Source organism: Mycteria americana, chromosome 2, assembly GCF_035582795.1.
Source record: "Mycteria americana isolate JAX WOST 10 ecotype Jacksonville Zoo and Gardens chromosome 2, USCA_MyAme_1.0, whole genome shotgun sequence".
Lineage (NCBI taxonomy): Eukaryota > Metazoa > Chordata > Aves > Ciconiiformes > Ciconiidae > Mycteria > Mycteria americana.
In genome coordinates this window covers 129,053,390-129,072,325 of record NC_134366.1, presented here as the reverse complement: position 1 = coordinate 129,072,325, position 18,936 = coordinate 129,053,390, and the positions used below count along the sequence as shown (strand labels likewise).

General features: G+C 36.8%; 1 protein-coding gene across 6 annotated transcripts in view; it reads right to left on the bottom strand.

Moving 5' to 3' along the window:
• UBE2V2 (ubiquitin conjugating enzyme E2 V2) overlaps positions 1 to 18,936 on the bottom strand; it is a 29,240-nt gene that overhangs the window by 1,352 nt on the left and 8,952 nt on the right. For 3 of the 6 annotated variants that reach the window (XM_075494616.1, XM_075494617.1, XM_075494618.1), the window contains 2 exons: positions 9,657 to 9,802; positions 6,305 to 6,430 (listed from right to left, as the gene is read on the bottom strand). In XM_075494616.1, the coding sequence (XP_075350731.1) occupies positions 6,305 to 6,430; positions 9,657 to 9,802 (272 nt within the window). Of the gene's footprint in view, positions 1 to 6,291; positions 6,431 to 9,656; positions 9,803 to 12,163; positions 12,307 to 18,936 lie in introns of those variants that run through there. The other 3 variants (XM_075494619.1, XM_075494621.1, XM_075494620.1) reach the window with 3 other exon arrangements.

Below are 18,936 nucleotides of genomic sequence, written 5' to 3'. Positions count from 1 at the left end.
TACAAGTATCATTAGTGATTTATTTCACATCAATATTACATGATGCTTCTGATACATCAAGAGTCACTACATATACTAAGAAATGGCTTGAAATATTGAAATAACTGATTCATAATGTTTGGACATCTCTTAGTTCTTTGCATCCTTCTTACAGTAAGTCATCTTATGGAGCTGTGAAGATTACTGTACATCACTTACCAATGTGAATATGAACTGAAAGGAAAGGACATGGGACTTCTCCTATGCGTTTATAAAACCTGTGGGACAATTTACACAATAATATTATAACAGGGAGGTTTCCATAGGAAAGTCAGCAAATGAAAGTCAGCTTGGGAATTGTTTTGGCAGCAGGTAAGTCCTGGCCACCCAGCCCCTGCAAGGAGGAACTTAAGAAGACAGAGGGGCCTACAGCTGTGTAATTGCAAAGCAGGCCCATGGGCAGGAATAGGGCTATTGCACGCTACTGAATTCCATTGGGAGAGCAGCACAGGCAGCCCACATGGCTATAAAAGTGCTAGAAACCACTGCTTTATGATTTATGCAGCATAAAACATCAAGAAGTTTCTTATCCCATCTTAATTAGGGCAGACTGAAAGAAAAAACAACGCTGGAATCAGAAATAGGAACGTTAACACAGATGTTTTATTTCTAGATTGTTCAAAGTGAAGCTGTCTCTTTTCAGAACACCAGATGAGACTAAGCCTTTTTGCAGGAGGAAACAGAGGCCAAGGTTTAACAACATGCTGGCTTGGGCAGCAATGCTAACCCAAGAAACTTCTGCTCCCTCTCACTAGGCACTTGTTCCTTTAACAGTGCTACTGCCTGTCAGCTCAGATGAACCATGAAATGTATGTGGAGCTACTTTCTGACCTGAACGGATAGAATCCACCCAGTTTAAAAAAACACCTTGTAAAGAAGTGCCTAAGCAGGATCCTTGATCCAATTCACAGCTCAGCACTGTAAGCATTTCTCTTCACACAAATAATGCTCTGCTCAGAGTCAGGAACCCCTTGAAGTCAGTAGAGCTGCCAAAGACAGCATATCATCAAACCACAGTACAGAAGGCAGTCAGATTACTTAATAATTACTGCAAACATTAATAAATTAGGAAGAAAAAGAGCATCAAAAGGAAAGATCCATTATGCAGCAAGATCATGCCAGTTTAAAATACACGAGTATACGAGCTGATACAGAAATGTTTTGAAAGTTACACTGGTCAGACCATCACTGTAATTCCTGGAGTACTACTACTACTTTTTTAAAGGGGCATTTGGTTTAACATGGTAGATAAAAGAAGCACTATCAGAGCAGGATAATCTTTGCAACTGGAAAACAGGTTCTCTTTTCTTAAAAAGCAGACAATTAGATAAAACCACCAGTGAGTAAAAGGGAAATTTGGATAAGAGATCACCTGTGCTATCAAGTAGCAGCTTAAGTAAGGCATCATTTAGCCTGTATCTTTGTTCTGAGGTACCAAGCTCTTACAGATCTCTTCCTCTCCAGTCCTTCTAGATAAGATTAAAGAAGGACACTCCAGAGTTTCTATCCAATGAGCCGAACCCAGCCAACTAGGAACAATATGAATTCATTTCAAAAGTTAGAATAGCAAATATCACACTACTCAAAAATGTTCTCCATATAAAAAATGCCATGAGAAATGCATGAGACTACCATTTTTCCTCATGGGGTCCTAGAGAAAGGAGAAAAACTTCATGGTGGTTAAGTATCATGGTAACAGAAGAAACAAGGGCTCAGATCTTATGTTTTCTTAGCATATAGCTGCAGATGTTTAAGAGCTTATTTCTCCTCTCACACACAGACACACTTATTAACATTTGTTAATACTTCTCTGCAGCTAACCTGACATCCTCTTCAACTTAGCAAAACGGAACAAAATGTGAGAGTACTCCCTGAATGCTTTGGTATAAGTCCTTTGGCAGACCAGTAGTTTAAAAAATGTCCATGTTAGTCTGAATCACAATACTTTCTACTAAAGTAGCTGAGGAGAGATCACATTATGTGTCACTGACTTGCCAAAAAAAAAAAAAAAAAAAAATCAATAATCTCCCTGAGAAAAATAGGGGGAAAAGAAGCCACAGTAAACAACTATGAAGGACCAGGTAACGGTTATAACAGAACATTCCCAACCAGGAAAGATGTGCACTTGGGGGTGGAAGCCCATGTGATAATGAACTGTTTTAGAAGACGACTTGTAAACCAACATGCATAAGAAGAAAAAGGTAGGTTTAGGTGTTGCTAGGTTTGAGAAAGAAAACTAATATAATTATCTGTTCAGATAAAGACTGGGTTAGCAAAAAATGGCTAGCAAGGCAGTTGCTCTGGGACTCCCCAAATGAATGCCTTCAGCCTGGCAATTCTGCTTTCATACCATCTTCCTTTTCCTTGCTTCTCTTCAACTGTGCCTTTGTAGGCTCTCTCAAGTCTGGAGATCTGCCTCAATTACAGCACGTAGCAGTCAGTCACCAGTGCTGTTCAAACAATGCAATTCTACATACACTGGCTGTACTGGAATATGAGACCTGATCACTTAGAAGTAAGCTCCTCCAGCTTTTCTTTCTTGGCTGGGAATTTGTGGCAACAAACTCACAGACTGTAAAGTCCATTTTAACCATGTTATGAATGTTTTCTGAGTAAAGATTGCTAAACATGACATTTTCATTGCTGTTTATCTCAAGTCTCTTTTCTGCAAGTCACCAACTTTTTTCATGACATCTTGCAGCCGTAAAGATTTTGGCTCAGGTTCTGTTTTCTGTGTCGCAGAATTTTTCCAAGTTAGTGCACAATAAATTCACTTTATGAAAAACAATGATAAGATATTTGGAAGAATGACACAAACTATGTTCAAATCACACAAAAGCGTAAGGTAATATTCAAGTACACATCCTGGGGCACAGAAGGAGAAATTTCAAGGTCACAAAAAAGCTAATAAAGCTGAAAACAGCCATCTGAAGTCTATTTTATTCTGGGGGCATACCATTGTAAATCTTTAAACAATAGCAAGAGAAGCAATATGTAAAATGCCTAATTTTTTCTAGACAATTGAAATTAAAACAAATAATTTTACACAATGTTGCAAAGTATTCAGTGTTTATAATGCTCCCAATATCTTAACTTTAAGAAGTAGCAAACTGCTTAGTCTACAATAAACATACTCAAAGCAATAACTGGACAACAGCTTACAGATTTATAGCTGACAGAGTCCCAAGTGAGTTTAAAGGAAACAAATATTTCCAGCTGTGAATGGTATTTAAATGAACAGAAGTGATTGCAAATCCTGCAAGACAGACTGCTGAAGAGCACTCTCAGAGATGCAAAAATCAGACATCCTCAAAAGACCATGGGAAAATAAATAGCACATCAGAATGTAACCTGTGTTTTATCAATACAGGATACACAAGTCTCCAAGAGAAAAGACCCCGCAGCATTAAGAATGATAATTTAAAAACAATTTTACAACAGTGATGCCATTAGCACATAAAAGCATTTTGTCCAGCCCTTCATAAGTACTTGGGCTAGCTTTTCTGAACTTAATACCCTAATTCTGTATACAAACACAGTAGCTCCACAGGCAAATTGAAAAGCAGAAAACCACAAAAACTAACTTGCAGATAAGAAAAGGAAGGCAATTTAACAGGGTGACTTAGAGTACTTAAGTTTAGTCTTTTGAGATAAAATACTCCTGAAGTACCCTTCTCCTTTCCTGCATGAAATTTATCGAACAGCAATCTCTGGGATCCCTGAAGATACGCTGCTGATGGAAAAGTTACTTACAAGCAAAACTCCTCTCTCAGAATAATCAAATAGTCAATAAACTTGTAACTGTCAGTATGGACAAATTATTACACATGTGCACTTTTCATGCAAAGCATAAAGGGACTTGTAAGTCAAGAAAGTTGAGAACCACTGCCAACAAGGCAGTTTGAGACTAGCTTCTTTGGACCACCATTAACACTAACATATAGCCATCTCCCCCCTCCACCATTCACACTCCAACTCAACAGAAATTTATCACCCTCTAAACTCATGCTGGGGGCTCTACTTTTCCTCAGGTGTTAACTGGCACACACCTCCTGTAAAGCATTACAAGTGTTTTGAGTAGTATGATAATACTGCTACAACATACAATTTCAGTTGCTGTTTACCTCAGGTCTCTTTTCTGCAAGTCACCAACTTTTTCAGCTTTAAGCAAATGTGATCAAAAGCTGGCCACATGTCAAAAAACAGGGTGCAGAAGCACATATAGTAGTAGAGCTTGTCTGAAGATGAAACCCTGTCATTCATTCAAAGAATGCAGCAAACGGCTTATGATCTATTATATGAAACACGATCAGAAAGTGAGAGAGCAGCTTGGAAGAAACACAAAGGAACTAAAATAGGAAGCAGCAACATCAACTGTTCCAGGGATGCTGAAGGTGCCTCCAGCTTATCTGACACATCTGGCACAACTCGAGTGAGCCAAATGGCAAAATAAGCTAAAATGCAAGATACTGGGACAATGGACACGTTAAAAATTTCATAATAAATGAGTTTTAAATTCATTAGTTATGAAAACTGTTTTCATTAAAAATACTACCTAGTCCTATTTAAATCCATTAAAAAATAAGTTACGCGTGTGCATAGCAAATCCTTCATAAGATATACCAGTTTATAGAACTGTTGGGGAAAAACTGAATTAAGGTTTTGTATAAGCTTATAAACTTATTAAAATCAAATTTTCCTGCAATGATGACTGGATTTTAACAGTGCTTTTAAAACCATCAGGCGGATTTCCTGTCACGGTATTCACCCCATTCCTCAGCAAGCTGAGGGAGTATAGACTTCTCCAAACAAAAGCTCAAGCCAACTGACTGGGTAAACATGAGCCTTCAGGCTCCGCAGGTCTGAGGCTCTGCTTCCGGAAACCAACACCTATACTCTCAGGCATGCACAGATGAAGCAACAAGGGCATACTTCTTTACTGATTCAGAATAATACATGTTACTAGGGAGAGGTATGAAAAGAATATTATAAACATACCAAAAGCTCTGCTGCATTCCAGATTGACAGCTGTTGCTAGTCACAACCTCTTAATAAACATATATACTTAGGCCACAAGCCACAGTTGTGATGAAGGGCAACAGCTGGTTTGTAGATAGCAATTTTAATAAAATCTTCAGGCAGAGTAAAGCTGTTGGCTATGCAAGAAGTACTTACAAATTAATTTTAGATTACTTCTGAAGTGTTAGTGCACTGGCTTTGGATGACCAAACAGTACATCATCCTACCACTTACAACAGCTCAAACAGCCTCCTAAGAACCTTTCCCTCTACAGTCCTTGAGACACTTAAGCTTCACATTTCAGTACTGTTAATTACACAAATGTGAGTCCATCTTTCTTTTAAATCTTGCAAATTATTTAAAATCCAAAGATGCTCTCTGACTCACCTCTAAGTATTACCTTAACCCAATTACTTTGCACTCACTAGAGACAAACAGACAACAGTGATATATTATTGTATTTGCTGCTATACACATATACCACTGTAAATGCAAGACAGCTCACATCTCTTTTCACTGAGCAATGGGGTACCTCAGAGTTATTCACAGGACTAAAGTACCTAGTGAATAATGGAATAACGAACTTGCTTGAGCTGCTGCCATTTCTCATGTACGTGAACTCATCCCACCCTAAGTGCGGCATCAGTGAAAGTAACTTATTGCAAATTGATCTTTAAAATGAAAGTGATTACCATCTATATCAAAAGAACTTAAGACAGAAGATCAGAATCACCTTGGATTTGAATAAACCATTATAAAGAAAATAAGAGTTTAAATACATTGGTTCATTATAGGTGAGTTACAACATCCAGAGTGAGACTCATCAGGAATAACCTCCATTTTTAATTAATGGAAACATCAGATAAAGTTTGCAGTACTCCTGTTACAGTATGAATCTAATCCCCTTTTATAAAAGTACTACAAGGGAAATACCTACACATGGCTTAAACACTTATTTTTTTCTGTTCAAAACTAAAATAGTCAGCTTCATTTAAAAGAAACAACTGTTTCAATACTATAAATAATGCTCATCTCAGTGATAAGCCACTAAGAACCACTAACATATTGTAAATACCTAAAGATTTGAAGTAGTAGGCAACCAAAATTTGATTTAAACCAAGTATTTATACTGTAAAATGTAAATGTGAAAGCTATGTCCAACATGCATATCCCTCACCTGGGTTTTTCACAGAAATAATTTATAGTACAGATTAACAACATGGTTGATCTTACCATTTCAACTTACCATTCCATTGGAATTATTTATTCCATTCATATTAATTTTAGTTACAAATCTAACTGTAGGAGGTGCTTCTGGATATTTAGGTCCACACTCTACTTTCAGACTGTATATTCTGTTTTCATAGTTTGTCTAGAAAGCAAAAAGACAGACTAATGCATCTTACAGAAAGCTGAATATTAATAAAAAAAACAAAGCAAAGGCAAGAGGAATAAAGATGAAGAAATATGAAATAATTATAAATCTGTTAATATTAAGTACCAGTTGATGGTCTTGGATTACTGATTGATATTCCACTGTTTTGGTTATATTGATTACTTGATGAATATGTATAAGTTACACTACTTATTGAGTGTACCATACAGAAGTTTTAAAAGAATACAGTTCTTTTTATAATTCACATTTATTCTTATCCCTCCTACCGACCTGCATTCCCAAAACAAGTTTGGCACAGTAGGGGGCTGTGCCAAACTTTAGGAAATAATCTTTAGGAAAATTACCGCTTTCCCCTGTAAAAAAAAAACCTAACACTGCAAAAAGATTGGAAATAGGGAAAGACAAAGATGCCAATAACCCAACAGTTAAGACACAACCAGAAACAAGATGAAAATAGTATTTGCAAAAAACATATTCTAGAAGTAATTAACACTCCAGAAGGTATCTAAGACTTCCGTAGCTGAGGATTGCTTGGTTTACTAGAGGATTAATAAGCTTTGGACAGTAAAGTGACAGCTAGTTTGCAGAAGACTACTCCAAAGTGACCACGGAATGGATCATTCTAAGTGCAAATGTATTTTGAGAAAGTCCAATTAGAAATGAATATGGTTCTATCTTTTTTTTTAATCTTGTCAAGTAGGTCATGCATAATAAAAAGTGTCAGTGGCTCTGCTGGTTACTGATGCACATGCCTCTGTGCTCCAAAACAAAGATAAACCCAGTTTCTACACCTGTCTTTCCATTGGCACAACAGATACAGCTAACACGAACCCTAAGCAGTAACATGCTTCTGAACTTTCCAGAGCTACCATCTTAAGCTGTTCTGCATCAGCCAGCTGTCACTCTCTCCAAGTGGAAGTATCAACCATGCAGTCAAGTTATCAATGACAGTCCACTCTGTGGTCAATTAAAAGGCAGAGTGGAAATCGCACTACTGAAGCACCCTAACTGTGTCCTATAATTTCGAGAAGCCACAGAGACTGAGCAGCAAGTGGGTCAGAAAGAAACAAGGCAAAGCAGGACACCCTTTATTAGAAAAAAGGTTTTCTATTATTCTTTCCCATTACAAGCTAAAGGCCCAATAAAAGTAATCTTGTCCTGCTACAGGTAACATAGCTGCTACCACAGCAAGAAAACACAGTAACAAAAATTCTCATTATTCACTCAGGTAAAACAATTTACTTCCCCAGAGAGGGATACTGTCCATTATAGTGGAAATAGGCCAAAATGTATATACACTGCTCACAACTCTGAAGAATCCTAAGAACGGCACTCATTCTCATTCCCTTATTTCTATCCAGGTGGCTTCTCAATTTTGCTCAGTTTTTCAAGCCACTGTTTTACTGCAAGCGAAGCATCCCTGGCTAGCTCCCCAAAAAGCCTTAAAAACAAACCCATTTTTTTCGGGGTCAGAAAAATGTTTCCTTTAATCCAAACAAATCTTCCCCTCCCCCCTCCATGTTGGTTCACCCTTCAAATGAAGCAAGAAGAAAAACCTAACTAGCAATTTTTGCACAGCTCTAGAGAAACCATATATGTGAAGAAATTCATGATGTGGACAGTATTAGCAACTTTCTCTGTGTTCTGCCTAACTGCACACTGTCTGTGTAACTCAACCAATTCCAAAAACACTCATCATCTACAAACTCTGGAACTGGATATGCAATTCTTCTCAAACTACCACCACTGGCTTGGGAGCTGATGGCTTTCACTTTCTACAGTCACCATGTACTGCAAGTCATTCTACCAGCAAGACAGCATGTCCCTGAAATGGCCTAAAATATTACTCGCAAGCACTCTTTCATAAAGAAAATAAAATGACAGCAATATAAATTGACCAGAATTAAAAGTGCATCCCAGGTTGTTGTTTTTATTTTTTAAAACATATGGGCTCCCACGTAATAATCACTCCCTTCAAAGATGTCTTAGGAGTCTACCTTAGGTTGAACCAGAAACCAGTCACAGGCAGTTCTGGAGGCTGTTTGGAGAGTCAGGGAGACACTACTTTGGTTAGCTCCAATTTGCAAGTTCTTTTCAAAACCCGTAAGACTAAAAACTTTCTTCAAAATGTATTCAAACACTGTGATTCCACAGAAGCTAGTATCCAAGCATACCATCATTACGCTTATATTTTAAATTGGTTCTCTCTCAAATGCATCCAAATCTTAGGAGCTCAGCACAGTTATTCAGATGTTCAAAACAGTCTGCTGCAAGGTACAACTAACTCAGACTTCCAAAAGGAGCTTGAATTACACTGAATCTAACTCTGGAACTCTGTTACTCTGGAAGACATTATCTTCACCGAGGCCAATTTCTGATCTCAGTTCTTCTCTTAGATAGTTCTTCCAATAAGCCCTGCAGCACTGAAGGACACACAAGATAGTAATCTCATGTTAGCAGTGAAAGACATAGGCTAACTTAGAGCTACTTGAAGTATACTCATTTAAAGTTCTCATTTACACAGTGATCTTCTGTATCATATTGTAACTCATGAGAAAGTGTGCACAAAAGTTACGCGTTAAGTAAAGATGTGTCCACTCATATCTCATGAGGCTGATTCTCAGACACTAGAGATGATTACTTCTCTTGCAGGTTTTATCAGTCTATGACATTCTACAGAACTTAAAAGGTCAGAAGGATTTGAACTTTGTGTATATATTTTATCTTATTACAGGTAATTAAAACCTGCTAGGTCTTTAGGCATGATTCAACTGAATTGCATAAACCGCTATACTGAAAGACTTTGATAAAAGCTGTGAAAGTTGAAAATAAATTGTCAGTTTCCTACTGAATTGAAATTACTAGGCATATATGATAAACTGTAGAAAGACAGTTACCCTGTTTACTGTACTATCACTGTACACTTATGTGCAGTAATGATGGAAATACAGACTGAGTATATTCCTAACTCAGTATCACAACTGGCTTAGACAGCTGCAGAAACATGTACTAGGGGAGGCTAGACTGAAAACACTTACCAACATGCCAGGAAGTGATGAATTCTAACACGAATATACAGTGTTTCTACAACTTCATACATTCAATTTTAACTAATTCCCTTACACTGTAGCCAAGTAACCTTTTTTTTGCATTTTGTATTGCCTACAAATTTAAGAAAAATGTTCTAATTCATCACACTTACCCTCGGTGGCCCAATAATCATTCCTGTCCATCTGGTGAGCGTCATATCTTCATCATCTTCAAGGCCCCAGCTTACTGTACCATCACCTACTCCCTTCTGCCCTTCTTCAAGTTCTTCCAACAAGCGAAAATTACGAGGTACTTTAACTAGAGAAAAGGGAAGAATGTAATTAATACTGCCCACGTTAAGGAAAAGGTAAACAATTTCATTGCTTTTATATGTTATGCACTAGCAACTGCTGAATATACTTTCAAAGCTAAACAAGTATTTCCCGCGTGAATTTATTTAGCACTCAAATTGTTTTGAAGCAACTAACCACTTCACTGGAAGCTAGTTAATACCAAGTGATAGCAATACAAACCATAAAAGAGAAAATAAGAGACTTCTCTCTAGTTTGAGATGGCTTAATTCAGGTTCTCTTTCCCAAGCACAGTACTGTTTAGAGCCAGTACATTCCAAAATCAATTCACTGTCTGTCAAATTCTACTCAACTAGAATCCACATAAAATTGATACGGCAAATTCACTCCAAAAATAATTAAAGAATGCAACATTTAACACAAATTGTCTTAATAAATGTAAACTGTAAGAAAAAGATTGAAACATTTTCACTTGATTTGATTTTAAAAAAACTCAACACTTTAATATCTGAAAACAAATTAAACATCAAGTCTTTTTTAATTTAGTCATTATTATTCCCACTTAACAGAGGAGAAAAAAATAAGCAGCACAAAAACACTGATTAAGTTGTTAAAGAGAGATAATGACATATTCACAACAGAATATGAAGATGTACTGCCTCTAAAGAGAGCCAAGTAATATTCACTTACTGAACTATAATTACTGGATTTTGATTATTATACATGAAAACAGACAGATATTGACATGTTAAACAAGTGGATGTTTAATTATTTTACATTGCAGAAGCTAAAATGGTATTTCAGCATTGATGTAGGGAAGAAAGCTAATTAACACCTGTACATGCAATCATGGTATGCTTTTATTGTCAAATAAAATACGCACAATAAAGTAGTAGCAATATTAAAATACAATAAAACTTCAATTTCCTTATAGCTGCTTATAGCTATATATTTTTTCTTATAGCTAGTTACAGCTATAGTGTTTTCCATGATTTTTACTAGAGATCCTTTCTTTTACGGGAAGAATCCAGATACTCTGTAAAACTAAAACTCTAAGACTGGATGCATACAAAGATGTTAGCAAGGAATATATACTATGCAAATTTGAAAAAGACGAGGGTCAAAGAAAACTGTTTTTCGTATCAGTTATTTAGTCACTGCGATTTCAGGTTTTTCATTACCCTAGTCTGTATTCCATGCAGTCTCTATGCAAAAAATTAAGACCAAGAGTATACAATATGATTATTTAGTCAATATGCATGCATATGGACCAGTATAGATAAACATACCCTTCAGCAACTATTCAAATAGCTTATCATGCATAACTATGGTTTCTCCTAAACTGTGTTTAAAACAATTTTTTTTTTTTTTTAAATAACACAGACTAGGGAGAGGCTCCTAAAAATTGCAGAAACGATTCTCTCCAAGTTCTCCAAATTCCCAGGAAAAAGCATTAAAAGTATAGTATCAGGACAGTGGAAGGAAATTAAATCACTCATGTATGGCCTCACCTTCCTTCCTACTTTGGTATTATCACTCATCTGAGCCCATAATAAGCTACTTCAGCTTGCTAACTGAGCAGAAAATTATACATTTTGGCTAGTCTCCTGACAGCTTAACAAACCAGCCCAGCTCACAGAGAGGTCTGACAAGTACCAGCATGAAAGTGCAGCCACGGCAGCAAAAACTCAGATAACCTCAATGTAAAAACATGTTTTAATGGAGTTAAACTACTCTGGAAGCTTATTTTCACAGATAAGAGTTCACATACAATTACCTGAAAGTACTAGCATGGTACATCAAGGAGCAGAGCATTTCTCAATACTTTAGCATAAATCCTTTTAAAAAGCTTCATTGAAATTCATGTGCCCGTTCCTCTGGTCCCATCCTGACTTGTTATTAACATTAGGTCTGTACATTTACATATCTAATTCAGACTAGGGACGAGAACTGATAATCATGCTTCTATCACATTATAGAGCACAAGGTTTTTACTTTTGCTCCAGATTCATACATGCTCTGGAATAGAGTCTGCCAGTAAAAGGTTAACACTACCCTTAAAAAAAAAAAAAAAAATTAAAACCAGCAGGATAAACTTCTACTAAACTTCTTGTTTTGCATCACATGACTGAATAGCTTCTGATTGGTACATGAAGCCTCAAACGAAAAAAAAAAAACACGAACAACCCCCATCCCCAAACCCCATGTACTTTAGCATCCAATCATTATCGTAGACTCCTCCAGTGGCTTAAATCCACCATTTCTCAGAATTCTTGCTCTGACTGCAGAACTTCAGATTTATAGTTTACCTCTTCAAAAAGCACATAAAAGACAGTATCAAGCAGGCATTAAGTTTATTTCTGATCACCTGCTATCACCTTTCAGTGCGGCTGAGATGACCCAACTGCTCATTGCCAGAAGAGGTTCCACGCTTTCCCCCAAAACTCTGTTCCTCTTGCACTAACCAGGCTCCTCTATTAGCCAAAGCGGCACACTAATTTCACAAAAAGCTGTTTTTCCTTTAGGCAAAAATCAAATTCAACCAGTTAATCAACTGAATTGACTCAGGAAGAAAGATTAACAAATGCCAGAGCTGACTGCTGTTGTCTTTCAGTGCCTTCCTTTGCAAAACAATGGGTGTGGGGATGAGGGAGCTTTTTGTGGCAAAAAGTCATTGGACTGGCTCAGTTGTATCATAAAATTGTACTCGCCACACAAAACTGTAGGAGATGACAGTTACTGGAAAATAACAACCCCTTATGACTAACTGTCCTGCGTTCATCACATTTTTTCCACTACGTTGTCTGTGCTCACTAGTTCCCCTAACTGCCCAAGGGGAGCAGTGAAGGACTTGGGAAACCTCCGGAACATCTCCAGAAAATAATTTAGATCTGCTCTGAAGAGAGAAAAAAACATCTGACAGCAAGTGCCAGGCTCCCCACACTAACATTCCTATCAGTGCTAGAACTAGGTAGCAAAACACTGCTCTGAAGTTAAAAATAAGAGTCAAAACACCTAGTGTTTAAAAAACAAACAAAACCCCACACCACCCTACTGAGATTCCAACCCACTAAAAAACTCCCAGGGGAAAAAAAAAAAAAAAAAAAGACGTTTGTTCTCAACTAAAACTAGACCAAAGATAGGTTCAAACAGGTTCTCTTTCAGGAAGTTACACAGTCCTACAACATTTGGGTTGGGGTCACCAGAAATGATTGTATAAATTAAGAAAAAAATACTTTCATAAGAGCACTTCTATATTTAAGGCACTTAGTTCACTTCCGCAAACATATTCTATTCCTTTATTTATGAATTCATAGGAAATGCACAAGATCTTTCTTTTTATGCAATCTTATATTTAAGATTTGGACAACAATCTCTCCCACCTTATTTCCAAAGAGATACTCTGATTTTCTGCTGACATCAGAGGGGCAGAGCAACAAGCTGTGAACATCTTAATTATGAATGTCTATTACAGCTTTTTGCAACAAAGGATTAAACAGGTCACTATTTTGTAGCTTGCAAAAAAAAAAAAAACCACCAACCAACCAACAACAAAAAGAAAACCCCACTAAACTGCTTCTATGTCTGACATATATAATTAATGTTTTACCCTCAATATTTCAAACTTCAATTGAAGTCACTACTGAATGTTTTATTAGAAAAACATTGTTGATAGATTTCTCACAAGTGACATGGAACAATTTAAAAATTAACACAGTGGATAAAAAAAAACCCACACAAAACACCCGTACCATTATAATTAGAGTCTTAGAAACTACCAGCAAAATTAACTGGAATTAAATGCTAATGCTGTCCTGAATGTCCACTCATGCACTCACACACACTATTGCACTCTACATGTTTGCTTTGGTCATGCTATAACCTTTACATAATACAAATCCACCTAGCTTGAAGAACAGAATAAGTGTACAAGATTGTGCCTTCCTTCCAGAAAAACAACAGCAAGAACTTCCATCTAGAAGATCAGGTAGTGATGGTCTGGATCCTTTGGAAATTAAGTTTTCTCCTAGTATAAAGCAAAACAATCTTCTTGTTCTCACTATTTCACGTATTCCACAGGGCACAATCTAAATTATGTATTAATAATGCATACACAACTTGCAGTTTCGTCTCTAATCTAGACAATAAAATTCATCAAATATTTGCTAAAAACTTTGAAATATTCCTTGATGGAATTTGAATAAGAATCAGCATTTCATTTACAGAATTTGGACAGTGAAACAACATCCTTCTGTTCTAGTTTGCAGCTCATCAGCAACAGGAAATTACAGAAGCCACCCCCATTCTTCAGCTCACTACCAGACCTCAGGTGTACCTTCTGGAACAAGTAGTGGCAATTGAAGAGAAATGCCCCTAGCCTTTCACCACCGTGGGCCTGCCAAATATTCTCCCCAGTTCCACTTGCTGATGGAACCACTAACCAGCTTCAGACAAGTGCAGACAGGTTCTTTTTACTCCCTGTAACAGGCATCCCTCAGCTAAAACCTCTCACTTCCAAGTGAAAGGGATTAAAGCAGTCATGCCATTTCATCACTGGCAGAGCTGTAGAAGTGGTAAGGTCCACTCATTAGGCTGTGATTAACGGCTAGGTACAGCACTGCACCCAGCACAGCTATTTGCAATGATGGACTAAGGCTCTCCATGTGAAAATATAGCTGGGTTCATCAAGATTAAAAAACAAAACAAAAGCAACCTCCCCCCCCTTTTTTTGTTTATCTGCTTATCTTTTGTTTATAAGCTTATCTCACTATGGATTTTACTGACAAATACCTCCTGACCCCACAAAACTGTACATAGGAACTGTCAAACAGTATTTACCAAGTTTTCACAAAGAGTTGAAGTAAATGTATTTCACTTAAAAACAAAACGAACAAAAACCAACCAAACAAAAATCCCAACACCTACTCATGCTTACGTATCCCAGTTTTTAATTTAGAAGTTTAATCATGAAACTGGACTACAGAAAATGGTATCTATTAGAAATCTGTGTAATTAACAATGAATTTAATACCTTGGAACAATGAGAAAAAAATAAAAGCAGAATCAGTAAATAAAGACTGCAATTAAGCAGGAGGGTCTGCTTTCATAGATGTGGAGCTACTTCAGACATCCCGTTCTAAACCACCAGATTAGTAGAAGCAAGAAGTACACTATCCCACAGGACAAGTTAGAAAAGAAGTCACAGCTATGCTTTTATTCAGGATCTGCATAACCTGAAAAAACATCAGGAAAGAGAAAAAAGGAATCTTCAGTATCCTTTAGAAGGACTAACAACTTTCACTGGAGCAATAAAGGGGAATTGGCTGGATGGACCTGCTACTGCTAGTATGTCAAGACATAGTTCCACAGCTGGTAATGCCAGATCACCCACTAGTACAGAGATTTAATCAGCATCAAGACAGAACACACAATTGCACTCATGTCAAATTTGACAGAGCACAGTGGCTACACTAAATCACATTTTTAAACAATTCACATGGGCACACTCCTTCAAATACAGTTGGGAGTCCAAGCTCTCTGCACATCAAATGATTCTTTGCCGTGTAACAGGCAAGAGTGGGAAAACCTACACTCTACTCTTCTCCCTGCCGCTTACAAAAGGGAGCCATAACCCTAATTTTTCATAGATTGGCTCAGAGCCTAAAGTGTGAGGTTTTCTGTTATATCCAAAACTATTTTTTATAATAATTGTCTATTACAATATCCACATCAACATTCAGTTTCTCCTAAAATCTTCCCTAGCTCTTGGCTTCAGTCACTCCTGGAAGTTACATCCATACCAGGAGCCTTTTAGCATAGTTATACCAGCACGCCCCATACTGCCAGCATACTTCCCAACACAGCTACAAAAACAAATCTTAATATGGACCCAAGAACAAGTTATATCAGTAAATTATACATTAACACAGCTAGGATACTGTCAGGGATGCTATTCTTCCTGATTGAGATAGCTACGTCAGGAAAAGTCTGTAGTATAAACAATTTTGAATGTATGAGTTATCTTTTGCCCATTGACTTCCAGCTAACAGAAACTGAAAAAATATGTATAGCTTGGTAACAAAAACTCTCAAACCCCATTTAACAGCTTCAGGCTGGCAGAAAAATAAGTATTTTTCAATGACAGGGAAGGGGGGAGGGACGTCAGTTTTGCAAATTCTAAGCCATAATACAATTTCTCCTGGGGCAGGGAGGGGAAGAAATAAAAAATTCCAGAGAGAAACACATAGAAAACAACAGGTTCCTTTCAGCCTCAACAATTCAGAAGTCATCTTGCTCTGGACAAAATAAAGCAAGAAACTGAAATATTGTACTAACAACACCACCACACCACACACCCACAAAAAGAACATAAAACAACCAAAGCCTTAAATAGGCCCTGAAATGGGCAATACACAAAAAAGAGAGGAAAGAGGGCTAGGGCATGTGAAATGCTAACATATTCTATTCTGGCTGCAAAAAATGTTCCTGTGGAATTAAATTTTTGGAAGGCACTGTGCTCTGAAAAAAAATTTTTTTTAAAAAACATGATCTATATTTTTGTTTGCCAGTTACCCTGCTCACATCACATACTCTTTTGCCTCGTAAAATATTCTGTGAATACACACAAAAAACATGGCTGACTTACTATCAGGAACCTACTATCAAGAAGTATTACCAGGTTTACTGTATTACATTGTAATAATCTGAGGTTGATCACAGTAACCTGGCTCCAAAAACGGAAAGTATTTCTAGTAACTTGCCTATTAACGAAGTTGGACATTGGAGTTTTGTCTACAAAAGAACCCCATCACTACTGTTGGTAGTGGAATACAGCAGTTCAATAGTGAGGTTTTTTTGTTTTAAATCAAGAATGTTACTACACACATAGTAAAAGCACTGTTTCCAATGCCCAAGAAAACAACATGATTCTTGTTCAAGGCACATAAACATTTTCAGTGAAAAGCAACACATTTTTTTCCAGTAAGTACAAAAGCATGCAATTGCTGCTGCGGAACTCAATCTGTGAATGAACCCAACCATGCGCTAGCAAATGTACAGTGAGCCTGCACTGAAGAAACTGTACCTTCATTAAATGGCTTTGATACATCTATTTCTGTTAATTGAAACTTCTACTTTCTTAGAATTACGGGTACATCCCACTTTTTTGAACTGCTTTCCCACCAAGTTTTGATATACTTCAGTAAAATTCAAATTCATAATTCTGTATATCAGTAGTATTCATAAAGCTACATTTACTATACACTATTTTTCTCTATTTTCCTTCAGCAAGTATGTCCCAAAGCAATGACATTTGGGCCACAGAATATTCTGCATTAACAGTTTTGAGTTTAAATTGGGAAAGTACTACATTAACTTAAATAGTGGAATGAAGGTATTTAGCAGCAATATGTGGCCTGTACACATTGATCAGGATGGTGAATAAGGTACTAAGCAATTCAAGCACGTATGGGTGAAACATCCATATAATGCAAGTATAGTATTTTCCACAGGCACATTCCAGTCATCACCGATTTTGTCACATAAAACCAAACAGATGTATTTCTATCAATGATAACAGAATACAGAATGACTTTATTAAAGCCACTCAGCACAGATAGATGACATAAAAAGACAACAGATAACAGAGACCCCAGAGCACTGTGCTTCCAAAATTAATCATGGGGAACCCCTCAAAAACAACAGCAATCTTGAATGCTTTCTTCTCCATTTTGCTAGTGTCTAAAGCATGCATTGTGCCACATCAATTGAACGGTGTCGTGTCATTACTGCCTGCAGCTGGCAAAGCTGTAAGCAACAGCAGTTTAGATCTGCAGACTCACAAAGACTAACCTAACTAAGCTTACCTGTGGAAAATTTCTAGGAATAGAAGTTCAAGAAGAAAAATAAGTCTGACATAATGAGGAAAAAATCCATTTCCACATAAAATGAAATTATTCATCCCAAAAGAAACAAACAAACAAAACGACTAACTTTAGGAATTAATAAGAAAAGAGATGAGTACCAGGTAAGTTGTCACAGCTCAAGTAAAGAAATGTACATCAATGAACGCATAGAGCAAATGGGCATTTATTCAATGTGTTCAATGTTTATCATAATTTAGAGCCAGTTTTGCTATAATTCTAAACATTAGAAAATTGCTATCTCGCAAGAATTAAAGAAATCGCCTGTACTCAACAGAGCTGGTAAGAGCTGAATGGGCTATTCCACTTCTTTGCAGGACTAATATAAATATATATACATATAATTCAAAACATGATATATTTGACTATGTAGGAGCTCTGTAACTGGTTAAATTCTTTTGCCTTTTACAATATTTAAAAATTTTTTAAAAATTTGAAAGCACCCAGCTTGGAAGACTTCAAGGAAGAGGTGCAATTCTAGGAACTACATTGAAGTTAAAGTATGCGTTTCATCAGGTTTTGGGGTTTTTTTCTTATGAAGATACATCACTTGCCAAGGAACATTTCCAAGCACAAGCAAGAAACAGTCACAGCAGTGTAAAAGTTCTGAACCTTCATCTTAAAACCTACCTTTTGGTTAAAGCTAACTAAAGTAATATTCCTTTTCAGAATTACATCGGTGATAATTTCTACTTATTTCACTTAAGTGAAATCTTACATTTCTTGGTATCTTAACAGACACAGTTCAGAATTGCCGGGAATGCTTTCAGGCTGCATGAAAACAACTTCCATAGGAATTTCCTTTATATTTGAGTCTAGCCACAGACATAAACATTCTGTCTATAGATTATGTTAAGAAGGCAGCTAATGAGAAACTGTATTAATACAGCAGAAGCCTTGATCATTTATTGCAACCCAGCATACACATTTTGGCTGAGGGGAAAAGGTCTGGAGGGGCATAGGGGTATTTCTATCTATAGGGTAGGGCACAAACACTAGCGTTTAAAAAAAATAGTAATTTCATTGAAGACAGAACACAGATTTACAGAAGCAGACTTTTTTCCCCTTACTTTCAATTTCATTATGCATATTCATAACATTAAGACACTGTCAGTTACCCACTAGCAATAATAATTGAAAATGATAAATTCTAAACAGAATATTTGCATGTTGACCTGTTTTTTCAGTAGTAGTTCTAGTTGCACTGTGTTAAAATTTG